Source organism: Eubalaena glacialis, chromosome 5 (assembly GCF_028564815.1).
Source record: "Eubalaena glacialis isolate mEubGla1 chromosome 5, mEubGla1.1.hap2.+ XY, whole genome shotgun sequence".
Lineage (NCBI taxonomy): Eukaryota > Metazoa > Chordata > Mammalia > Artiodactyla > Balaenidae > Eubalaena > Eubalaena glacialis.
The window spans coordinates 120,023,808-120,051,266 of record NC_083720.1 but is presented as its reverse complement, the minus strand read 5'-3'; the positions used below and the strand labels follow the sequence as shown (position 1 = coordinate 120,051,266).

The 27,459-nt window shown below is 35.1% G+C and overlaps 1 protein-coding gene across 1 annotated transcript in view; it reads right to left on the bottom strand.

The window, feature by feature from the left end:
• The window catches only part of TTC29 (tetratricopeptide repeat domain 29), a 267,121-nt gene that overhangs the window by 221,005 nt on the left and 18,657 nt on the right, over window positions 1-27,459 (bottom strand). Inside the window, exons 3-4 of the mRNA XM_061191617.1 lie at window positions 11,132-11,355; window positions 5,990-6,175 (exon numbers count right to left, since the gene is read on the bottom strand). Coding sequence (XP_061047600.1) covers window positions 5,990-6,175; window positions 11,132-11,355 — 410 coding nt within the window. The remainder of the gene's footprint in view (window positions 1-5,989; window positions 6,176-11,131; window positions 11,356-27,459) is intronic.

Here is a 27,459-nt window from a genome sequence, read left to right as displayed (position 1 = left end):
CACCTGCTCAGCTCCTGTCTCTCTGAGTTTTCTCAGAGCAGCACTGCTCCAGCAGGCCTGCTGTGAGTGCTGCTGACCAACTACTTTGTTAGCATGGCAGTTGTCCCAGCAAACTGGGCATCTCTCCAGGCCAATAACATGGCCTTCTGGAAGCAAGTCAGGGGACTGGATATAGATCAAAGACCAAGATGGGAGTGGGAAGAGTCTGCTAGTGATGTTGTTGTGGTCAGCCTTCAGGATGGCTGGTTAGTGACCATTAGCAGGAACTAGCCTTGAAAAATCCTTGGCAGTGGGAGCCCTATGGGGTTAAGACTCTCAGTGATAGAATTCCTTTTTGTGTGTGTGTGTGATATGGAAAGGAATTACCTAATACACGGTGGATACTTCACTGAGAGGAAAGCTGGACTACTGCCTCTCATAAAATTCACGCAAAAAAAATGAAAGGGGGCATCTTCCCCATGATCACTAAAAATGGGTGGAGCATGTGTTAGGGAAGGACTGAGCAAGACAGGATAAGTAGACTTCCAAATTCTACTCCTTTCCATGAGATCAAGATGGTAAGGGAGACAGTCCCTTACAGTGGTGGATTCCACCACAAATCTGTTGCTGTATCTGCCTTTCACTACTGGATGCATCAGGGGAGAGGGGGACCATTCCACTGTATATTCCCAACTCTGCTCTTCTCCTGGTTCCTTCCAGCCCCTGGCAAATCACACTGGGATACACCATCTAGAATGTGTCCAAGGAACTGACTGTCAACAATCAATTCTAGGCCCTGAACTGAGCAAGCCAACCAGGATAACTCTTCTTCAGAAGTTCCCAGTCACTAGGAGAATTTGGGGTCAATGTTGTAGATCTGGGTTAGCCTTTACTCAATCCCTATGCTAAAATTGCAGTTGAAGGCCTGCAGAACTGGAAGATGTGCACTTCCCAAGCTGTACCTACAATGGCCTTCCCCTGCCTGTTCTCAGTGAACATGATCAGCACCCGTGGTTGTCACCCAACATCTACTTCTAATCACCCTCCTGGTATCTCAGGGTGGGAGGTCTAGACCCCAAGCCCATATTGGTTGAAATGGAATGGATTGCTGACAGAGTGAGAGACGCTACTTAGAAGCCACCCCTGTTTGAATTGGGGGAGAAGGGACATAACAAAAAGCTAGACAGAAATCAAGGGTTACCCTGACCGATACTAATCCTCTAGGCTAGCCCCTGCAGAAAACAGACTTGCCTCCTACAAGGCTCCGTGGAAACCAGCCAGTCTCAGTGCTAAGTTCATTTATTTGGTCAAAGGCAAGGTTTGGACTCAGATCCTAAATCAATGGAAGGGGAGAAGGTGAAAGGTGTTGGTGCTTGCTCAACTATGAATGCCGATTGATCAACCCTGCCATTGGTTTGCTCCCCACCAATAAAGCTGCACCTGCAAGGCTTGGACCCCAGTCCCCTGACTCAACCACTAAATACTGACCTGGCAAGGGAGGATTGAAGTTAAGGTTCTGCCACGTCATCTTATTATTGTTGCCTTGGCCACAGACCATACCTGGGGGGAAGTCGGTGCTTCCCTAGTCATGGCTCTTAAAAAACCCTCTCTCTCCCAGGCTCTGACACTGGCCCTGCTAGACCTCTGTGTGCTGCTCTAGAATGTATGGGCACATTTCTTTCAGGTCCAGGGTCTGAGAGCTTTCTCCAATGCTCCGCAGACGTGGTGTGAATACCGCTTGTCCATTTGTCCTTCCAAATAGGTGACAATTCTGAAAGCAGATAGAGCCACTGATGTGCTACAAGTATTTGTCAGACCACAACTACTCCACACCTGCTACCCCAGCAGATATTTCACCTGAAGAATAGGACTGCCAGCCCTTGAGCCAATAGAAGCCAGGCCACATTGCATACTAGAGCACCATCTTCAGCAGCAGTGGGAACTAGAGCTTGTGCTCAGCTCTGGCCAGGGGGCTCTGGTCCCATGTGTGCTCGTGGGCTGAACATTGGCCCTGACTTCACCCAGGTGCCCAGTCCCTGGGACATGGTTTCTGCTCATGTTCATTTGCTCTCTAGTTCCCTGAGGGTGCTGGAGCCATGCCCTGGCCTACAGCTGCTTTGCTGGGCCCTGACAACCTGCCCTTTGCCATCTGCTGGCTGGTATCCTGCTTTTTTAACCTGAATGGGCACCCCTGGAACCAGGAGGATGCCACCTGCCCCTGAGCACAGCTGCCGCCTAGCTGTTGCTGCAGGGCCTCCATATGTGGGGCTTGCCTGGACCAATCAGATCAGGTATGCGGAAGCTACACCATCATCACCTCAGGGGGACCCCCATATTCAGGTGAGCCCTCACTGCACTCTAGCCATGTATTTTAAGTAGTCCTAGTTTACCCTCCTCATAAAAATGCTACCCCAATTACAAAAGCTGCACAGATAATTTTCACCATTGCTAAGTACATCAGATACTCAAAGTCAATCTCTAGAACTTCCATCAGCATCAACTCAGTCATTTTATCCATCAAACAATACAGGCATGGTTCTTGTGGCCAATGAACTGATTAAGGCCATAGAAAAATAGTTTAGATCTTTCAAAAAGTGGTTGCAAAACAAAATAACACAATCTAACTTAAAAATAGCTTTAGAGCCAAAACATTCTACATATTATGGAATTTGGGTGCATTTTATCATGCTATGGGGTGGGGCATCTAACTGTGAGCAAGCCACTGACCCGTGAAGATAATCTCACAGCAGCCCCACCCTGATCACATTTCCCAAACTCATCCTCACTCTCAGCTACTAAAATGATACAGTGCCATGGTTACTAATCGTATTAGTAGCTATTAGTAAGTGCTCCAATATTTGTTGAATGAGTGAATGGATAGATGAATGAATAAATAAATAAGTAAAGGAAGCAATGAATAAATCCTCCAATAGAAATACATTCACAGATTTAAAAAAAATCAGAAGGCGAGGGAAATCAGGAGTTGTAGTTTAACGAGTATTGAGTGCCAGTTTTGCAAGATGAAAAAGTTCTGGAGACCAGTTGCAGAATAGGGCGATTATACTTAAAACTGCTGAACTGTACACTTACACATAGTTAAGATGGTAAATTCTGTTATACGTTTTTTACTGCAATAAATTTTCAAAAAATCAAACCAAATTTAAAAGTCAGAAATAAAATTTATAGGAAAATTCAGAATATGTTTATGATAGCTATCTGAATCTCACTGAGGCCACTCTTAAATTTTCATCAATGTAGCCCTGGCGTCTTCAGCCCTCATTTTCATGTATTATTTCTTATTTATTTTGTGACTTCTTTTTTCAGAGCCAGTAATTGACAGTTCCATTATTTGATTTCTCATAATTGGAGAAATTGATGCTTCCAATTATAAAAACAAAATAAGACTGAAAACAATTCTTATTCTTTTCAACTAAGGGATGTTCCTAGAGTAGAGAACAAAAAAGTGCTAAACTATACTTTAGTGTATAATTTTCAGGAATTTTCATCATTAGCACATCATGAAAGTAAAGCAATTCTTGGTCTGCATAGAGCAATGGCTGCTAGCACAGGCTCTGAATCCAGCTGACTTAACACTAGCCCCACCACTAACCAGCTTAATTTCTTTGTGCCACAGTATCCTCATCATTCAAAATGAAGTTAATAAAAGTTCTAAAAAGCTTAAAAAAAAGTATTTACATCACTGATGAAATGAGAATAATAATTTTAAAAAGCTTAAGCAAAGGTTTTACTTAGAATTTTACTTAAGCAAGAATTTATTCCATTTTTACAAATTGAAACACTAAACTCTACTTTTAACAATAGGCTAAGAGTTTTAACAGGTAACTTCTCAATTATAGTAAGTAATAACCCTTCAGTACACAATTTTATAATCACCTGTGGTTCCACATTCAAAAACAACCGCTGTTAACACATTGGTATATGATACATACCAAATATAATGATATTTTACATTGTGTTTTGAATCTTGTTTTCTATTTAACGTATCATGAGCATTTTCTCAAATTAATATACATTTGAGATTTCCTATACAATTTAGAATAAAATCCAAAGTCCTCAGCTTGTCCTACAAGCCCCAGTGTGATCCCAAGCCTCCTGGTCTAAACTTAGCTCCTTTCCTTCTACCCCCAGCCTTCCTCACTGGGCCCCAGGCAGTGCTCAGCATGTACTTGCCTCAGGGCCTTTGCACTTCCCATGTCCTCTCTCTAAAAACCTCTTCCTCCAGATTCTCATAAGGCTTACTCCCTCACTTTATTCATGCCTCACCTTCTAAAAGGTGAACACCTTATGTAAAGTAGCAACCACTATCTATCCCTTTGCCTTGTTTCATTTTTCATCACAGCACGTACCAGTATTTCATATGTTATATAGCCATGAGTGGTTAAGGCCTCTTTTTCCCAGTAGAATGTTAGTGCCAGGAGGGCAAAGATTTTGTCTGTCTTGTTTACTGTTTTATCCCCAGGCACTAGGTTCTAAACAAATATTTGTTGAATGAATGAATTTGGCTCTAGTTTGTAATTTCATGACTGCACAGAACTCTGTGGCATGGGTGTTGCTTAATGTTGCTAATCCCCTGTTTTGAGACATCATAAATTGTACTGCCATGGATACGCTTAAACACATTCTCTTAAATATTTTTGGATTGTTTCTTCAGGGTTGAATTAGTGGGGCAGCTTCCTAACCATCCCCCCTTTCTCTTATTCCTCTTCCCACAGGGTGTATCACAGCCAGACTTCCATCATACTCCTTTCCTTAGCCTGAAGGTATAGCCCAAACTCTATAGAGTTTGGTTCAGCCCAAACTCTGAACGCTGGCATGTTCCTAGTTTGCCTTTCCATACTCAGTTCCCATCACTGCTCAGAAATATACTTTCCACTTTAACCAGGTCGCTCCTCTTATCAGTTTCTCTAATTATGCTTTAGTATGTAGTTCCCTCTTACAGAATATATTCCTGTTTCTTTACCCGCCTAAAGTCCACCCATCTTCCAGATCCCCCACCAGTCCGTTCTGACTCCATCATGCCTTCCTTGGATCTAGTTTGTATGATCTCTCACTTCTTTGAATTGTTCTGTTCTTCCCCATACCTATCACTCAAGAGAGCCCCTGACAATCAGCCACGTTCCAGCACCCACCATGCTGTAGATTACAATGTGCAATTTCCTGAAGCACAAAAACCTTTTCCCCTCCCTTCTCAAAGCCCTATGCAGTTCTAGCCACAAGATAATAAATATTTTCTAATTTAACTCTTTTGCCAAAGTCAAAACTCTTGTGGAAAATGAGACAGTGTTCTGAGGGAAGAAACAGAATTATTTCTGAGCAAATATTTTCATCTTCCCACATATTTTATTTGCATACTATCTACCCACTATCCTTCTATAAATAAATTTAATTCTTAACTTTCTGTTTGCAATCCTTATTAAACCACCAAATAAAATATGTTTCTGATAAATTTTTGTTATCCTTTCAGACTTTGGCTTGTCTTAAGATAACATTATTAAGAATGACATTATTTTTAAAGGAACATTTCCTTCAGAAATTATTAAAAAAATCACAACGTGGTGGTACCCGAGTTATATAGGTTATATATATGGGACTTGGGATGCTAGGAAAATCACAAAGTGTGCCTTTCCTTTTTCCCATTTTCATACATGAGAAATCAAGTTAAAATGAACAAGCAGGTCTGTAAGAAAGGAAAAGCATTTCAAAACAGTGCAGCACATATGTGGACGAAGGATGTGCGTGGAGGCCTGGAGGAAGATGCTTTCTCTCCGTGATGACGCTGCTGGGAACTCTAGGCTGAGCACTCAGCAGAGGTATGACTGTAGCAATATGGAGGGTGAGTCCAAAGTCTCACCTTTTTGCTTTTTAATCCCAGAAACTCACATTCTTCTACCCAGCCTCGGGTCTTTTTCTCCACCCCCATGCGCTTTCTGCTTGCCTGGACTTGGGATGTTTCAAAGCCCCCGCAGCAGCCTGACAAATGGTCACTCACCATCCTCCTCGAAGAGCAGCCCCATGTGTGCGTGCGCCTCGGCTTCCTTCTTCCCACCGTCAATTTTGATGAGTTGAGCAATCTTAAAACATCGTTCATAGAAGTGGTTCCTTACCCACTTGTCTTCAGAATTATTGAAGTAACAGGCCAGAGCATACAAGTTATTATAGACCTCTTCAAAGTATTCTTCAAAGAGAGAAAAACATCATAAAATGCATTAGAAAGATGTCTCAAGGCACATCCCTTCAAATGGCAAACCAATATAGTGACATTTATCTTCTATTTTTCCTTAAAAGCATGATTAACCATTTAAAAAATGGAAATGCAAAAATTAATGTTTTAACTATTTAAATAGTTACATTAATTAAAGGATGTGCACACAAGAAAAACAACAAAATTCTTTCGGAGAGCTTAGACCCTGTTAGAAATTGACATACTCTTTGGTTGAAACAGGAGTCTTCATATAACACAAAAAAATAGAATGATATCTACCAGCAATGTGCTCAGTTCTTTTGGAAGAAATGAGTTTGTGGTATCAGCAAGTACTTTTCCCATTGAAGATATGAAAAGTATTTAGAGATTCCAGAGAAAGCAATGTTTGTTAACCATGGCAAAAAGATGAATGAAGAAAGCAGATGGAATCTGAAAATAGCAAGGTATTTTCACCCAGAAGAAAAGGCAAGCATGCAGCTTATAGGTAGAAGAAATGATGATCACAATGACCACATAACCTCCTTACACTTTCTAGTGCTGTTTCTGACAATACAAGTTACCAACAATGTTAAGAAAAAGTGGATTTCTATGCTTATCTTTTCTATGAGTATTTTTTTCTGCTGAAAATGCATTAATATGAGTCATCCCTCTCACTCAGTTACTAGTTTATTAGTTGTCAGTTTATTAACCCCCCCCCTTTTTTTCCCCAAAGTGGCATCTGACCTATTTGTACACAAAAAAAGTATATTAATAAACTGTGAATCAGTCTTATAAACTCCACTGCAATCAGTCATAAACTTAAACAAAAATGTTTGTGTTAAATTGTGCCTCACTCTCGTAAATTTCATTCTGTTGGTGGATATGAACAAATTCATTATCTTTATGTTTCTTTGCATTTGTGCTTAAAGCACAGTAGTAAATATGTGGTAGCCTCTGGATTACCCTTCCAAGGATTTTTAACAACAATCGTTATCTATTGGAATTAACTGATATTAATTGTTCACTACTATCAGAAGAGTCAACCTATATACCCCTGAAAGAATTACAATTATGAAAAGTATTTGTATATTGCCCACTGATACGCCTATAAGATTAAAATCAAAAGGCTCAGAAAAAATGACATTAGGCTGATTACAACAAAAATTAACTTTCAAAAACTGTACATAAGTCACTCCAATGTTTCCAAAGAAATTTCTAAAACCTATGTCATGTTTTTACACACACTGCTTCATAATTCCATAGGAAATGAAAATTTACCTCAAAATAAGTTTTAGACCTAAAAATTAAAGATAAAAAACAGTTCTCCCTATCCCCCATTTTTGAAGGCACTGGGGATTCTGGAGACCATTCTGCTTTTTAAGGTTATTCACAATAGGCAATAGCTTAGGTGAAAAGTAGAGGGTACCCTGAGCTATTTACTTAAAATGAATACTCTCATTTCAGAACTGACTTCTCCTATGCTTTATCTTTCCATTCTGAACCTTCTGCCTAATATGAATAGAGCACTAAAATATGTTTTGTAGCATTTTATATTCTTTCTCATATTTAATGATTAGAGGGTTGCTGTTTTTTAAAACCTGTAAATAAAACATTTCATATCTTCCGTTTTAAAAAGTTACATGAAGAGCTTTTTAAAAATATATGCAATCCTGAAATAATTTTTCCTTTTTTCAGTAATTAAACCTTAATAGAAAAACATTTCCAACATTTCATAAACGAAGTTTTTGGTTTTGTTTAGAATGAGTTATATAAGCTATTTAGATTACATATTTAAAGGCTACTTGTCAGCTAAGCTATTTTTCTATGGAAAAATTGAGTGTTTTTCAGAGTATTAAGTATAAAGGAGAATATCCAAGTTTTGAATCTTTGGATAATCCAAATATATGGTCTGTACCCTTTACGTTCTAAACAGCCTTTTCTCCTTGCTTGCAGAACACTTCCTTGAATTGTCAGCAGGTATATTTATAAGATGAAAATCAATTTTATTGTTGATTTATTATTTAGACCAATATTCATTATGCTACCTAAAAAGGAGATCTCATGATGAAATAAATTTGGAAAATGCTCCTGCTAATTTCCCTCTTTCAGTGAACCACACAATATACATGAGCATGTTAAAGGCTCTGATAAGTCCTGCAATAAACCAACCTGCTTAATGTATATGTTAATTCACCTGGTTGTTTCTCAAACTTATTTCACCAGACAATTACTTTTGTTTTGCTTTACATAAACTGTATAAACATCCTGTGGGACTCTGCTTGGGTAGAACATACTTTGGGTATCTTAAATAAATGTTATTAGAAAAGAAAATTGCTGCTTAACCCTTAACAATAATTTAAAGTCAAGTGTAAATCATGTTTGAATTATCTATTGATTTGGCTACCCATTACCATTATTGCCATCTCTTCCCCAGCCCCATGGGGCACAAGGCCCTAATCATAATGTTACAGATGGTACAGAGATGACTCACAACAATGGGAAATATAAGAAATGCTATCAGGGACAAAGAAACACTTTAACAAATAGAAAATAATCCAAAAAGAAATGACTGGCTTACTTTAAACACTTCTTTGCTATAAAACAGAAAGTGCTATTTTGAAAAGTAATTTAAATAACTCTAGGTTCCTGCTCTGCCAAGTCTCAAGGGACAGAACTGACCTGAGATGACTACTGTTAGTGCCACAGCTTTGATTACATGGACTTCACTGTGACCCTAGAGTGATGGTCTTTCCAGTGAAAAGCAATGAGAATACTCAGAGATATGCTGCTTCAAGATAATTGTCTAAGATTCCACAACCATATGGGGTGAAATCTTCGAGGCACTATTAAGAGATTTCTGTATTCTAGATTGCGTGTGTGTGTGTGTGTGTGTGTGTGTGTGTGTATGGGTTTTAAGATTTAAAATTAATTCAAGTTAACAAGAGTTTCTGTGCATATCCCCTATACCATTTTCTGGGACATTCTTAACTCAATCACAATTTTTCTCCTATGAAGTTCATGTGTTAAATGTGAAAAAATTACACACATTTTTTAAAAAGAGCATACAAATATTTACATGTCCTTCAACTGAAGTATTTCCAATAATAATTTTTTGCAATAATTTTAACTTTCTGTATTTTAACCAGGCAAAAGCCACTGCATTTTGAAGTCAATTACCCTACAGAAGAGTTGTTCTGAGCAAGAGGTAATTTTGTTCCATTTAACAAATGTAACCTTAGTTACCATGAATATATGATAAACCACTCAGTACAGAAAATATTTCATTACTTGTACCATGTGTATAAGACATTGGCTATTGTAAAGTTTGGACTTTTAAAATTTTTGGAATTGGAGAATCATTTTAATTTATATGTATATTTACTTTTCTTTAATAAAAGATTACAAATTAAAAGTTTTCTACCTTCAAACAGATTATTTAGTTTCTTTACAATTACAAAATGCTTTATGACAAGTTTCTCACATTTAAGACACTTTATGACTAGTGATGTGTTTGGCTCATATTTATGCTACTAAAATGAATGTTTCTATTTAAAACATTTAGTGAATGTGATTAATTCACCTTAGAAAATGACTATGAGCAAATTTTAGCTGGATCAATTCTATTTTCAGTAAAAATATCATTTCAGAATTTGGGGCTGACACTAGAATGTAGGTTTTCTTACAATAGAATTTTAAAATGTTAAACAGTTAATTTCTTGAGAAATTATATGTAAATCACATTTTAAAATTCACCAAAGGACTCTATTTTTAAAGTCAATTCTGCAGTTAAATACTTTTCATTATCAAATAATCAAATATTCACCTCTTGTCTACACACACACACACACACACACACACACACACTCTAGTTCACATGTGGTGTTGTTAGGACTTTTGTATATCTCATATTTGTAAGTCAGGTCACAACCAGATAGGAAATATGTATATTGACTCCACTATAGAGGCTAAAAGACTTCTGCTACCCCTCTGATGCTGTTTCTATGTCCCTATCAATTTTCCACATTGTAGCACTGGGTAACAAAACGTTGTCTAATACTCTATTTTCCCATAGAAAGGCCTGAAATGAAGTACAGACATCATCATGTTGGGGCTTGAGCTTCTCTTTTTGAGTCCTATGGTGTTTTCACACAAAAAGTTGAACAAAAGGATTTGTTTGGATTTGTTTGGTGAAAACACCAAATTTATATGCCAACTTTTGGGATTTCCTTTCTTTGATTATATAAAATGACCAATTATGAATATGTAAATAAGAAATATTTATGACAACAATATTGGTATAATTATAGTAGAGATTAAAATATTTTCTTCAATACTTGAAGCATATAGACTTTCTGGAAAATTTTAGGATACCAAAAAAAAAAACAGGAATTTATTAGAGATGATGTGATGGAAAATATAAAATTAACAATTTTATTCATAATTGTAAATTGCAGGCTTTTTATGTCTCCTCACTATTCACTAATAAAAATTCTCTGATAGAAATCTATAAAACTTATGGATAAAATCTTTAAATTACATTATACAAATACGAGAAAATAAGTATAATTGTCAAGTTATAGTACTCTGAAAGTGTCTCCTCAGTGAAAGTCAATATTCAGATTATATATAAAAAAAAAAAAACTATGGAAAGATGTATAATTAATGATACCAAAGATTTTAATACATTGGAAAGCCCTGGAGATGTTATTAGGTGCTATTCATTGTCTTCCCTGGCTTAGAGTGACATCACCAGGATGGCCGTGTGTCTGGGCAGCCTTGTGATGCAGCGTTCTCTACCATTTATTCCATTAAGATGCTTAGCTGACTAGGTTGAATTGTGCTAAGGTGTCTCAATGTTTTAAATTCATACTTGAAACAATTTGGAACCTTCCCTCAGGCACTCACTGTTCTGCCTTCTGCAGTGCTGCTTCCCCAAATCCTTCCACTCACCTTTCCTTTCAGCTGCTTCGGCCCTGGTCAGGTAGTAGTAGAAGTGATCCAGCTTGTCAGGCTGCTCTTCCAGGGGTCTCTGCAGCCAGAAGAGGGACCTTGCTTTTGCAGCCTCCCTCAGGGCATCCCACTTCTCCATCAGAGCAAAGAGCTCAGTAAAAGACTTATGATAACCCTCTCGCAGCATGTCCACACAGATGTTCTTCTTGTACGAGTTCCGGTAACTGGGAATAAGAATCAGAACACTGAACACGTTATTTTAATCCTTTAAATCTGTGCAGTGTTTTGATCCTATAATAATTAAAGGTTGAATCACGCTGCTTTTTTTTCCCTCAGTGGAAGCGCTGAAAACAATCTTGACCTCAAACACTTATAACTGAACAACTTCAGTTTAATGAAAGATGCCAGGAGCTATCTAAATACAGTAATTTTAGTGAAATTACATTATAAATATATCAGTTCCAGAGCTGAGCTCCCTTTGATAAGGACAAATAAGCCTGCTGACTGATGTTTTAGTCTGTTTGGGCTGATATAACAAAATACCCCTGACTGAGTAGCTTATAAACAACTGAAATTTATTGCTCAGAGTTCTGCAGGCTAGAAGTCCAAGATCAAGGCTCCAGGAAGTTCACCTTCTGGTGAGGGCCCTCTTCCTGGTTCACAGCCAGCATTTTCTAGTCATATCCTCACATAGTATAAGGAGCTAGGGAATAATCTGGAACCTCTTTTATAAGAGCACTAATCCCATTCATGAGCGCCCCACCCTCCTGACCTAATCACCTTCTAAAAGCCCCAGTGACCTACAACTTTGGGGGTTCGGATTTCAGTATATGAATTTTAGGGAACACAACATTCAGACCATAGCAACTGACAGTATCCAAAAATACTTAATACATTAGCCACCCACCAAAACAAAACAAAAAAACAGTAAGGCAGGCAAAATTCAAATGTGTTGTCGAATATCAAAACAAAGCTCTATTAAGTGGTTTCACTGTATGTTATGGAGGTTCATTCATTCATTAATTCATTTATGCAGAAAATGTTTATTGAAATCTCTTGCTAAATATATTGTAAAAATTATTTTCAGTTAGGACGAACTTAATGATTTGTTATATTACTATTTCACTTCTAACAATAATAAATCATATGCAAGGAGATGAAATGACAATTGAATAGTCCATTTATTTATTCAACAAATAGCTATTGAGCTTCCTGCTAAGTGCCAGGCATTGTTCTAGACCAAATAGATTCAATGCCCTTGTGAAGTGTATATTTTAGTGGGAGAACACAACCAACAAATAAGCAAACAAATCATAAATAATTTCAGATGATGAAAATTGCTATATAGGAAATAAAATGGTTATGGAATAACAGCTGTGTGGTGGCTATTATTACACTAAGCAAGAGGTCTAACGATATAGCTTTATACTAATTATTTTACATTTTTTTAAATAGGAGACAATTAAATATTTAGAACTGACTTGATGTGCTACTACTGTCAATAAGCATTTCAGTGTGGAGTGGAGACAGTCTGGAATTAGAACACCCGAGGTTGAGGTCAGCTCTTTCTAACCTCTCTGGACTTCATTTCTTCTCATCTGTGAAATGTGTATATTAATCTGTATTAATCTATGCCCTACCTACATCACAGGATTCTTCTAAGAACCAAGCAAAATTAAGTATGTGAAGATGCTCTGAGAAACATGAAGTCCTGCAATAGACTCACCCTACAGAGTTTAAAAAACAAATGAAACAAAAATGCCCAGCTCCCATCGCCAATAATTTTTTACTCAGGGGATCAGCTTAGGTCTAGAACAAAATACATACAGTGAGGAAGGGAGCGGGGAGAGGGAAGTGAAAAAAAAAAAGGGGGGGGGAAGACCCAGATCATGGACACCTCAAAGCCATGGTAAGAAGTTTGGACTCCAAGCTAAGAGTGGGATAGAGCTGTAGAAGGGTTTGGGTCAGGGAAATGAGTCAAAGAGATTGTCTGTTAGAAAAATCATCTGGAAGGAATGTCCCAGCTGAACTGCAACCCTCCTGCACCCGGTGGCCAGTACAAGCCACCTATTGTTATAGAACTAGTCCACAAAGAGAGTACGGAAACCACAGTCCCAGGCCAAAAAGTCAAAAACCACCATCTTGTCAAAATGATGACCAAAAGTATTGGAAACGGAGAGGACAGAAGCTATCACAGATTTTTGTTTCTGCCCTTTGTCCGAGAGTGTGGAGAAGGAAACAGTGAGATGCTGAGAAGGGCCAGGTCCTCTCTCCCCTCCCTCCACCCCCCTGCCCCTACACAAGGGCCTGGAAAGGCAGCAGAAGTCAATGCAGAGACTTTCTCAGCAGAAGAGGACCAGAACCAGCCCGCACAATGTCCCATAGCCCCTGAATGGTACGGGCCGAACACCGTAATTGTCTAGCGGGCTCTGAGTGTGTGACATAAAAGTTAATGGGAAGACTGGGTAAAAATATGAATGAGCACAATAATGAAATTCTTTTACACTTAAAAAAAATAAAAATAATAAAATAAATTCAAAATATTTGGAAAATACCCAGGATAAAAAAAAAAAAAAGTTAATGGGAAGAGAGGGCTGGTATGTTCGCCACAATGTTGCTGGCCACAGCAAGGGGATGTGTGCTAAAAGGCTGTCGGATGCACTGGGGACTGGGGACTGGTGACTGAAGGGGGACACAGCTGTAACTCTGCGGATAAGAAGCACGCGGAGCTACTGAAAGAGTCAGGTCAGCATATTTCCAGAGCTGACGGAAAAGGATGAATCGAGTACATCAGTGACGGACCCCTGGACAGCATCCCATAGGTTAGGAACGCATTCAACTCCAAGTAAGAGAAAACTCGGCTCACAGGGCCTTCAGAACTAGAGGTTTCTATTTCTCACAGCACAAGACACCTAAAGGTAGGCAGCTGCTGGTCTTGGTTCCATGGCCTGGCAAGTTCAAAGCCCATGCCTCTGGGATTATTTTATCCTTCCCTTCACTGGTCACTGGAGGGCTGCCCCAGCTCCAGACATCATGTCCACCTTCAAGGCAAGAAGAAAGGGGAGAGTTCGGTGGCATCAGCTGTGTCTTTCTCTATTATTGGGGAAAACAAAAGCATTCCTGCAACTTCTGTTGGAGTTCCACTTTGGTTCCATGGGTGAGAACCGTGTCACGTGGCCATCCCTGGTTGCAGGAGGCTAGAAAAACAAATATCCTGCCTGTTTTGGGGCACATTGCTGCCCCCAAATGAAACTGGAGTTATGTTAGCAAAGAGGGAGAAATGGATACCAGGGAGGCAAGTTCAATGTCTATCACAAGGTCCTAGATCAAGACCTGGGAGTAAATGCTGACAAACTTCCACTCTGAAGTTTGCCAGATAAAACTGGGCAGGATGCCCAGTTAAATTTGAATATCACAGAAACCACGAATGATTTTTTCTTAGTATTAGTATGCCCCAAATATTGCATGGGAATACTTACACCAAAAATATTTGGTGTTTTTGAAACTCAAATTGAAGTGTATGTTGTATTTTTATTTGCTAAACCTAGTAACCCTAATTCCCTCTACCCTGCACTCATGCTGTGTTGCTTCTACGTGGGAAAACAGGGTGAGGGGAAGGAGTGTTAGAATCTGAATAACCTGAGAAATCACTGAATTGGACTGACTTTACCTAAGAGGGATGAGATTGGAATTTTACACTAGGGAGGATCAAGGCTTAGGGCCAGGAATTAAAATTAAGTCATAAAAAAATAAAGACTTTCAATTTAGCATGCTTGAGCTTGTTGACTCTGAAATTCACACCAGATCCAAGAGAATAGAACCGGGAGCGGGGAGAAGAAATGGGAGACTCTGGTGTTCATGCAAAGGAGAGGCCACGGGGGTTGAACTGAAGTAAGGCAGGGGGATAAATAGAAGTAGGTGGATTCAATACATATTTAGGAGATAAAAATACCGATTACTTGGTGACTGACTGGATGTTGGGGTTGATGGAAAGAGAAGAGCTAGGGTGACAACCAGGAGTCGCGTGTGGGTATCTGGTAATTTGCTAAAGAGGGGAGCACAAAAGAATTAACAGATTTGGGGAAAGATAATAAGTCTGGGTTCAGATAACTTGAGTTTGAGGAGACTGAAGGGGACATCCAGATGGTACCCAAAAGGGCAGTATGAGGGATGGTAAGGAGGTTTGAGGGGACAAGGGGGGACAATAATTAATATCCAACCTTGCCTCAAACAAGCACTGCCACACAGAGAACAAGCTTATAGTTACCAAAGGGGGAAGGTGGGGAAAGGGACAAATTAGGAGTTTGGGATTAACAGATACACACTGCTGTGTATAAAATTGATAAGCAACAGGGACCTACTGTAGAGCATGGGGAACTGTATTCAATATCTTGTGATAACCTATAATGGAAAAGGATCTGGAAAAGAATATCTATATGTATACATATATATACATGTATATATAACTGAATCGCTTTGCTGTATACCTGAAACTAACACAACATTGTAAATCAACTCTACTTCAATTAAAAAACAACAACAAGCACTGCCACCTTTGTATGTCTATGCCTTGGCTGCCAGCATGTTTTCCTGTGAGTGAAGAAAACATACTGGGGCAAAAAAGTTATAAATAAATAAAAATTAGAACGTTGATTTAAACAATGAAAATAAGTACATGTCAGGAGGCCATCTCAGTTCTAATCCCACCTGGGACAGAAATGCAGAACATCATTCCCTGGGCCTTATTTCCCTCACCTGGAAGACAAGGGTGCTTTGGCTGGATTTGGCCCACCCAGTGTCTAGTTTCATGTCCACAGACGGCAGTACTCCAAAGTATTTTTGGAAATGGCACATCATGTATCATCTTGGTGGGGCTTGATTTCAAAGACTCCCTAACCAAGGGGTGGATCAGTGACCCAAATTAAGCCACTGGCCTCTCTCTCAGGATTTTGAATCTTGAGGCAAGAAACACAAAGATGTAGAAGGTTGCTGGAACTCAGTCAACCTGGCAGCGACATCCTGACAAGAGTTGCAAGTAGTTCTTACTACCTAGACCCATTCAAGGGTCCCATGTCTTTTCCTTTTCTTTTGGGCCGGGTTCTCCCCTAAATTCAGCTAGTTACCAAATATCTTTCTAATAAAATCATTTCCATTTTATTTGGTCAGAATCAGTTTCTGCTGCCTGTGACCAAAGAATACGAACTGATTCAGAAGGGATTGTCTTGGTACCCAAGACATCTTTCAGCCTCAAAACATCCATGATATATAATTAATATCAATTTTTAAAATTTCTAGTAAATTTTTTAAAAAGACCATTCTTTGCAAAAGAGATTTCAAATAGAGATGTATTTAAAATGCCTATATAACTATGTTGATATCATCTCTATTTTATACACAGTTTTGTATGCACACACATATGTACGTATGGTATTATTTAAGCCTCATTACTAATATTTGAGAGCCAGAAAGAGCAATTAGTGTTTTACTAAATGGGTTCCTATTTCAACCTTCATAGTTAATGAATATCATTTCTTTTAGCCAGAATAATTTTCATTTTTTAAATTTGCTATCTGACAATATTTATAAAATTATATGTCAATTTCTACCATTATATGTGAATTTCTCAGGCTTTATATTTCATAACAGAGAATCATAGCCCAAAGTTTACTTGCTTTACAAAAAGGAATTTTTAAAAAACGCAAATAGAATCCAAATTCATTATTTTATTTATTTCATTTGGACAAGAAGTTATTAGTCTTTGGTTTTATTTACATATTAAAACAAATACTTATTTAAATTAAAACATGCTCTCTTTAAGTATCAGAAGAAGAAAAATCTCCTTGACCTGAAGTCACTATACTGGGTGGAAGCTAAGAATTCTAGTAAAATTTCTGGAGAGATTTGATATCATGGAGTTTGAGGAGAGTTCTCCTGACAGAAAAGAGGCCATTCATAGAAGTAGAAGTTGTGACATTCACAGATATGCTGAATATCTAGAAATTTATATCCTAAGGAAGATCTTTGCCACTGCAGATACCTAAGGCTTTACCAGGCTAAGGGATGTAGCTGGAGAAGAATGGTTTTAAGAATGGAATTAAGTGGTCATGCATTTCATATGGATTTTTATTACTATTTAAAGGCATTATTCAATAGAGATTCTAAATATTTTGAATTTACATCCAAATTTCCCCCAAAATTCTAAGTTAAAAATGTCTGTATACTGGAATAAAGTAAATCTGAACAATCTGACATAACTCCATAGCAGCTGAATGTGTGGAGATGCTGGGAAAGGGGGAGCTTTCTATTAAACAGCCACGGAGGAGATATTATATCATTTTTAAATTCTACCTTAAACCATTTTGAATAGCTACTATTTATAGAGCACCTATGATGTGTCAGACATCATTTCTAAATCACACAATAACTCTACAAATACTACTTCCATTTTTACAGATAAAGAAACCATCTTCAGTGAGGTTGTGACTTACCCAAAATCATATAAGCTAATAAGTGGCAGGGGTGGGTTTCACACCCAGGTTTCTCTGATTCCAAATTCTGAATTTTTTCTCTTTACCACATTGCCTCCTATTATATCAAATATTGTTAAGTTTTCTTCTCCTCCTCATCCTGCACACATTTTTTGGGTTTACTTGTATTGATTGTTTAGAAATTTGACATCATTATAGAAGTATGATGTCACTCTCCAATTAGAAAGCCATTATCTTTCTTGGGAGTAACATATACACACTACTATATATAAAATAGATAAACAATAAGGACTTACTGTATAACACAAGGAACTATACTCAATATTTTGTAATATACATATATATATAACTGAATCACTTTGTTGTACATCTGAAACTAACACAACATTGTAAATCAGCTACACTTCAATCAAAAAGAAAAAAAAAAGAAAGCCATTTTCTTTATCCATGTTAATCCACATTTGCGCTGGATTGGGGAAAGAGACTAGTGTTATTTTGTGACTCAGAGAATCCCCTTCCTTAAAATGAGGGAGCAGACAACCAGTAGCATCCATGCAAAGCAAATTAAATAGATATGATTCCCACACAAGGGTGTAAAGTCTAATGGGGAAAACACTGACAAACATAAAACAAACATAAAAAAGGATAATATGGTATGAATATGAAAAACATGAATGGATAGATATGTCAATCTATCTTATTCTCTTTGTACTTAGGTATTTATACTAGTTATTACATGGACTTTCAAAATTAAAATGCATTGTCAACTATTCTAATATATGATTAATATATTTAACATATTTTTTCATAAGTCAAACTGAAATACTGTATCAAGGTGAAGCTGCACATTCAGTAAAATATTTCAAAAGCAGTTCAATAAGCTCAATACTTTAAAACAAGATCATAAAACTTTTATTTAATCTGACAAAGATAAACTCAAAAGATATGTTATATCTAATCAAAAGTCAGGATAATACTTTTATTCCATTAAGTTAATATTTATAAGTCACTAGTGGGTTATCTATGTGTCAGTAACAACAGTCTTACATTCATATTGTAGGGATAAATGTTATTGGAATCACCCACGGGATAATTACATTGACTCTTAAATTAATACTTAAATAGCTTCAGTTAATATAATTTCCATGGAATAAAGTGAGTCTCTATTCTTACTCATACTTTTCAGTGTAGGTAGATATTATGTATAATTTGAAGGAGGAAAAAATCCATTTCTTGACACACACACACACTGATAAAACTCATATGTCGTATGGATATGTTTTATAGATTTTTTGTGTGTATGAAAAGGATACTTTTCTTTCCTAAAAAGCTAAAACAAGGACATAGCATTTCTTTAGCCACATAAATACATAAAGAGAGAGGAATTAGAAAGAAAAAAATTAACTATGTTTGAAATGATTTTACTTTAAAAGCATATAGAATGCTTTTACAATGAAAACTGAAAGCGTTTTTCTTAATATTACAAACTTAGGTTTTTAACAATTGATTGATATGGATTAAGATAGGTTTTTAACAATTGATTGATATGGATTAAGAATACACTACTATCATTCATACATATTTTTGTGTAATAAACCATTGGAGTTGAGATTTTTAGAACTTTTAATTTATTTTCTATGTACTTCAAAATAGAGCAAGAAAAAAAGTTTCAATACAGAAAAGGCTCTTTTTAAATTTAAAGGATTTCCAATGAGTTGACTGGTCTCTGGGGGCATCTACTGGAAATTTCACAAACTGCAGTCACATCATGTAAATTTGATAACTTTCATTATCCATTTTAATACAGATATTATTTTAATTGGTATGCAAATAAGGTGACACTCAAAGAAGATAAATGTAAAGTTATGCATGGTATTCTATCTCATCCATCTGGTAACAGCAAAACATGTAGCTGTCTTTGGGATCAGTCAACAAATACTCAACTGTTAAAAATGTAAATAGGGCAGGTGGCATATCACAGATTAACAGTTTCCAAACCATCCAATTCTCAAGCTTGGAAAAATTAAAAATATATTCTAGAGAGAAACATATACATACTTAGTAAGGAATTTTTTATTAATCCAAATTAAATGCATATAAAAAGCACTTTTAAAATTATGATGGTTTCTCTAAAACAAATTCATTTTCTATCTCAGTATGTCCACGAATCATAAATAACCTGGTAATCACTACTTATTTTCTATATAATTTAATTTGACTATTCATATGTTACTATCTCAAAAAGTATTTAGAATTTGTTATACTTGGAACAAAAGAATGTATCTATCATTAAAATTAATATTACAATTAGAATTAGTTATTAATATAAATATTGTTATTAATTTCTCCTTAACATTTTTGGAGAACTTCTTTAAGGAAAATGAACATATAATGAACATGATACAATCATTGCAGCTCATATATATAGATTTTTAATTTTATTTATTTAGTTAGTTTTGGCTGCGTTGGGTCTTCGCTGCTGCATGTGGGGAGCGGGGGCTACTCTTCACTGCGGTGCGCGGGCTTCTCATTGAAGTGGCTTCTCTTGTTGAGGAGCATGTGCTCTAGGCACGGGGGTTTCAGTAGTTGTGGTGCACGGGCTTAGTTGCTCCGTGGCATGTGGGATCCTCCCAGACCAGGGCTCGAACCTTTGCCCCCTGCATTGGCAGGCGGATTCTTAACCACTGTGCCACCAGGGAAGCCCCTCATGCATAGTTTTAACATATATTTAAAAGAAACCAAGTAACTCATAATATTGTTGCAGTTGTGACTAATCTTGTAACAGGAATTTCTAATATCACAGGCATTATAGCAATCTTGATTTTCTTTGTAAAATATATTGGTCATATTTACCTTAAGAGAAAAATTTTAAAATAATTATGAAGATATATCTATTGTGCTATACTTAATTGTATTATAATATACTTTTTATTGGTATAATTTTATATAAACCCCTCTAATAAAGATCGAAATATTTAACATTTTAGCTTCATTCCAAAGAAATACCACTAACGCGTGTGTAAGTTTATAGTTTCCGGAAACTTCACTAGAATTACCATCCAAATAAATGTGATATCACCTTTAATTGTATAAACCGAAAAAACTAATCAACATAAAATGTTTACAAATCAGAACATAAGTTATTAATATAGCAGGACTTTTGTTTCAGTTTAGATTTAGATTCATTTTATAGCTGTATGTACTTGATAAATAAATAAATAAATTCCACCCCCAAGAGGTTATGGAATATAATTTTTTGTGATTTTCTAAACAATTAGAAGTTTGCTAATTTGAATCTTTAGAGGAAACTGTTACATATACAAGTTTTGCTTTGTGTTTTTGGAAAATACAAATTTTCATCTATTAATAATCAAAGTTAGAAGGCACAGTTAGATTTTCAACATTTTAAAGGTATATGTACATTGAAAAATTCCATTTGGAAAACAATTATTTAACTAAGTTCAAACTTTAATTCTTTTCTAAAAATGTTAATAATAACTAAGAGAGTTTACCCCATCACATTTTGTAAATGGGACTATTACTAATTTAATTCTTTCGACAAAAAATAAAATACTAAAAAATTTGATCAGCAAAGAATTCTCCCAATAGCACAGTAAGAATTCACTTCCAACATGAGTGATTTTTATTTTAGGATATATGGGCTATAGGTGTAGAATGGAACAAAGATGATTTCTCAGATTCGATTATGTTAGAGCTGGTATTTAGCACAAAAGGCAGTAACTTTTTGTGAGATCAATAAATGTTAATCTGTCAAATAGTATTTTTGCTGGTGATTATTAGACTTTATCAGAGGAAAGCTGTGGTTATTCAGCAGGCAGTACTGACTGCAATCCTTACAATGGCTTTAAATGATTCCCTTAATAATATAAAGGCATTTTTTTATGTGTATACCCTGTAAGAATGATTTACTCAAATGATTTCCATTCAGTCAAATATTTGAAGTACAGTGATCGTCATCAATCACGAAGGAATAAACTATGCATCAATCAATATAAAGTATTCCCAAAATATTTACCCATGTAGCTGTCACAGACATTTTCTTTACTGATTTTCTTTATTGGAAAAATCTCAAACTTAAACACATTTTTAAAGTATTTCATTAGCAGTTCAGTGAAAAAGCACCAGAAGAAACCTCCTTATGTGAGGCTAATTACAGATATAATCTTTATAAATGGTCTTATTACTTGCAAACCCCTTCAAGAAATTCAAACTTTTTTATGAAAGAATGTTTTATGCCAAAGATCAAACATGGAAAGGTATAAAATGAATGTCATTGTTTAAGAAGAATTTTCAGGGAACATATTTTCAACCCAGAAGTACCACACTTGAATCCAAACACCTTTGGCTAAACGAAGGAATCGTATCAAGTCTTGTTCTTTCAATTTACACTGTAACTTTCCACTACAGGAAAACATAATTATATAACCAATTTATATTGATTATATTGTTACTTATCCAATTAAATATAGGCTGAAAAATAAAGCCTAAAATTAATCTTAGCTTTTGGATTAAGTTATAATGATTAAAAAAACTGAATAAATAATATAATCCTGTCAGATTCTGTATCCTACGATCATGGCAATAAATGTAAGAAAAAGAGGAGAAAAACAAAACATAAGGTTCATGCTACAAACAATGGACTATACACACATGTAAACATGATCATTCTAGCTCAAAGCCATATTTTTGTCTAAATTAGTACTTCCAGTTTTAATTAATATAAAACTCCATATAATATGAGTCACTCTGTTTTTTTTAAACAATTCAGTGATTGCTCTCCAAATTTCTTGAAATTCTATTACTTAGGAAATTTTCCCTCAAATAATATCACTTAAAACTTTTCTTTCAATTCTTCATCTTTATACCTTTATAAATAAAAGAACTATCAATTTTCCACATAAATTGAGGGAAATAATCAAACTTTAATAAAGATGGAAAGCTGGAGAATATAAAGACAAAACTTAGTAAAAACAACAAGTTGCATTAAAAAGAAAACTTCAGCTCACTGTTTTTTTTTTTTACTAAAGTATGTCATACATTTTATCTTTGCAAGAGTTTGACGAATTTTGCAAGTAAAATTCTGTTTCCTCTACACTTGCTAATAGTCATGAGAATCTGTAGTTTGCACCTTCCCATTAAAAATGTATTGTATTTTTTTGAAATTATTCACCCCGCCTTTTATCCAGATCATGTCTTTGAAAGGAGGAAGTAGATAATAAATGGAATAATTCATGATTTCCCATTAAATATGAAACTTTCTTTTGCAGAGTTTAGAAAATGAAGTTCTACATAATGTACAAAAGTTGATTAGAACTTTTTTAACCTTTTCAGGAAAAAACCTTTCACATTAAACAACTGCATGTGGAGGTTTCTTTGGGAAAAGTAAACCAATCAATTCCTTATACCTATGGCTTTATCATACATATTCAAATGTTGCTCTTTCCAAACATATATCCCTTTATAATGTGTAAGTAGTTATTAAAATGATGGCTAGAAAAATAGTATACATTGGGCTGTAAACATGACAAGTATCTAAGAAATATATAACTGATGTTTAAATTACAAAGGGAAAAATCACATAAATTAGAAATGAAAACAAAACATTATTCGTGCTCTTTTCAGCAAGGTAATGGAAGATAGTGTGAGGGTAAATAACAAAACCTACATTTAGATGTCTCTTATTATGGCATTTCTTCTAGTGAGGTAATATTTTGTCATGATGAACAAATATATACCTTTATAAAACTTTTCCTTGCAAAACTATCCGTTGGGATCTGTTAACTATATTCTTTTTCTTTTGCCTTTTTTAAAAATTAATTTTAATTGGAGTATAGCTGCTTTACAATGTTGTGTTAGTTTCTACTGTACAGCAAAGTGAATCAGCTATACGTATACATATATCCCCTCTTTTTTCTTTTGCCTTTTTTTAAGATTAAAAAAAAACAAAAAACAAATGATTTTTAGGCTCATTCTAGCTCTATCATTCTTTATTTCTTGGATAAGAAATCTGGAGTAAATTTAACTGAAGATAAATGTCAAGTTCTGACTATTTTAGGGCAGCTGGTGACCTCATTAGGTTTTTAAAAATTTTTTGTGTCATAATTCTTTCCAATAAATATATTTCAATTTTCCCCATATCAAAAAATAAATCAAGAATATATTTTCCCCTTTCAAACATGAATGCTTAAAAAGGTAACTACCATGTTGTAAGCCATGTGAAGAAACCTTTCATACTGTGTGCTCCTTAACTACCGTTGCAAAGGAGGTATGCATTACACATACAAACAGTGAAGCCAGGATTTCTCACAAACTGTATGTACACAGTGATCAAACTTCCAGAACATACTTTTCATTTTACGTTTAGTAAAAACTAAATTAATAAAAACAAAAAATAAGTTGATAATTTTGAAGCTTTTGTCAGACATCTGTATATAGCTATCTTATTTTCCTGAATGCTGCATTTTATTGCATTTCCTGAATGTTAATTTTATTGCAGCTATCTCAAACATTTAGGAAATTCCTACTTATAACTAAGACCTTAGGGTATATCAAATCAAATATGTGCATCAATAAGAATATTGGAAGAACAAAAGGAAGTATCTGTGAGAAGATAAAATAAAAGAGCCTTGAATTCAAACTTTTAAAAAATTGTACAAGATAGATATATAGTAGGGATTATAACTTCCTTGAGATGGAGAACATGTTATTTGTTCCTTTTGTATTTTCTTATAATAGCGCAAATGCCAACAAAAATAAAGATTATATAACATTATTAATATCAAATAAAATAGAATCAGGGCATAAAAAAATTAAAAGGGCATATGAATATCAGAGATTCATAAATAGATTATTTTACTGAGAAATATGGCAGCTAGAAAACAATACTCCTAAAAACAATAGCTTCAAAATATATAAAATTCACAGAAAAAGGAGAAATTGATCTTAATGTATTTTTTTTCAGAAAATTATAAATTAGAGGGAAAAAAGATTTGAATAACAATTGTCTAGCTTGATTGAAATAACAGGCTCAATCTAATTATTAGATTCTGATCGTTTTCTGTATGAGAACTATCTACCAAATAGAAAATATATATTTATTTTTCAGACATACAAGGAATATTTATAAAATTAATCATGTACTGGCCACACTAAAAATGTCATAAACTGATATCACATATGGCACATTTCCTGAGCACAAGTATATATTCACTCCCCAATCCTGCATTCCCTCTTGCAAAAAAAAACAAAACAAAACCAAAAAGCCACAAGAAAAAACTATTCACCTGCAAATTTATAAATACACTTCTAATTTATTCATGGCCAAAAGGGGAAACCACTGTAGAAATTTTCATACACTTAGAACTGAAAGAAGAAAATTAAACATTAAATCCTGGGGGAAGAAATCATCATGGTATTAAAAGGAAATTTATAAGTTAAATTCATTTGTTAGAAAACAAGAGCAACACTTGGGAGTGAAAAAGCTAGCTTTCAACTTAGGATGCTAGAAATAAAATCCTAACAAATTAAACAATGACATGAAGTCAAATAAAGGACAGGGAGGGAAATATTAAAGGCAAATGCATGAATTCATAAAATAGAGAACAAAAAACGTGACCCATAAAACAAACAAACAAAAAAACCTGGTTATGTGAAAAGACAAATAAATTTTGCAAGCACTTTATAATCAAGAAAAACAAAAATAGATAAGTCATCAAAATTGTACCAGGAATGGAAGAGGTAATATATCTTCTATTACAATTATAGTAACTGCTAACTTTTAGTGTAGCAAAAGAAAATTATGGGTTAATATTATTATAATTTAGATACAAATTCCCCCCATACCACCCCCCCAAAAAAGAACTCATAGCAAACTAAAACCATAATGAATAAGTAGGGTTTATCCCAGAATTCCAAGAACAGTTCAAAATTAGAACATCTCTTAACTTTATGATAATCTCAGGAGATGTTAGAAAATTATTTAGTAAAGTTCAAAACTCATTCATGATTAAGAAAAGTGGAAACTAAAAAATGAATTCTCTATCTTGGTAATATGTATCTATTAAAACCCTATAGCATAAAGCTTCATGTTTTGCGGTACATTAGAATCATTTCCACTAAAGTAAGGAATTTGAAGGGATCCCTGCTGTCACTCCTATTATTTAACACCATGTACTGTTAAATAGACGTTCTTGCCAATGTGGGACTCAATATTTTAATGATACCAATTCTCCTAAAATAACCTATAAAATCAAGGCAGTCCTAATAAAACCTCAATGATATTCTCCTGACTCTTGGCAAGATAATTCTAAAATTCATATAAAATGGTTAATGTACAAGAAAAACCTGATCGTTTGGAACAAAGAGGGGGACTGTCTGCCAGATATAAAATACATTTTAACTATATTAATAAAATGATTTGTGGCACTGACACAAGAAAAGACAAATAAATCAATGGAACAGAATATGTATGTATATGTGTATGTATACACACATGAAAATTTGGTATTTAATAGAAGTGACATTTCAATTCAGGAGAAAGTTTTGGGTACAATTGATATATTTGCAAATTTTGTTGGTTTTATGTTTTATATATTAATATTTCTATATTATTATTTTTGTATATAAATAATATAGATGATAGCATATGTTATATTACCTTTCCACATTTAATGGAACATTTAAGTGATACACAAATCTCAATTTCCTAATCATTTTCTTGACCTTAATGTATGTGTTACATATATATTAAACCTTTATCACTAGGAACTTTCAGGTGTTTAATCACAACAGTTTTAAAGCAACTTTGTAACATTCATTTTGAACTTCTGAGTTACCTACTTTTTTTCTTAGCCCCCTAGCTTCCTCTTTCTTGAATTCTCTTTTCTTTCCCCTAGACTCTAAAGTGGCCATTTGGGGCAGGGATGAAGGGTCCAGAAAGACTGCATAGGAAGAGATGTTTTCCAGTCCTTATACCTGAAAAGATTTTTGTTTTGCCCTCAGTTTTGATTAATAGTTTATCTGGGTACAGAATTCTAAGTTAAAATAATTGTTCTGCATATCTTAAAGACATCCTTCCTTTTTTTATAGAACCAAGTGTTATTGTTGACAACTGTGATGGTAGTCTGATCTTTGTTTCTTGATGACAACCATTGTCCCAAACCCTGAAAGCTTTTAGTATCCTCTCTGTATACTTAGTATTCTGAAATGTCATAAAGATGTATCGAAGTGGGTTTTTTCTTTTCTTTTCTTCCTTTTTCTTTCTTTCCTTTTTTTTTTTTTGTTGTTGTTGTTGTTCTTTCCTTTCTGGTTACTTTGGTAGTCACAGCCCAAAGATCTGTGGGTTTTTTCCAGTCTAAGATATCTATGTCTATGTCTCTATACATATCCCTATCTCTGTCCATCTATATCTACCTATATAGCTATCATCATTCATTCTCTCATCTCTTTCTCTTGGATAAATATTCACCACCTGGACTATGTTCTGTATCTTATGCCTTTCAAAATATTTTCTATATCTTTTCTGTTTTTATTCTACATGTTGATAGCCTTATCTTTCTTTTCCATCGTTTCCTTTGAGTTTTAAAAAATATTTCAGCTACCTTTAATTTTGAAGAATTCTTTTTCTTTAAATGATTTCATAGCATCAGGTTACATTTGAGGGATGTAAGATTTTTCTACAACATCTGTAAGGAAAGAAATTAGAAATCTCTCAAAGTTCCTCTTTTCCCTATAGAAACTTTGTTTCAGCTGACATTGAGTGTTCTCTTTGTTCATCTTTTTTTCTTTTGTATTGTAATATTTTCTCAAATATCAGAGGCT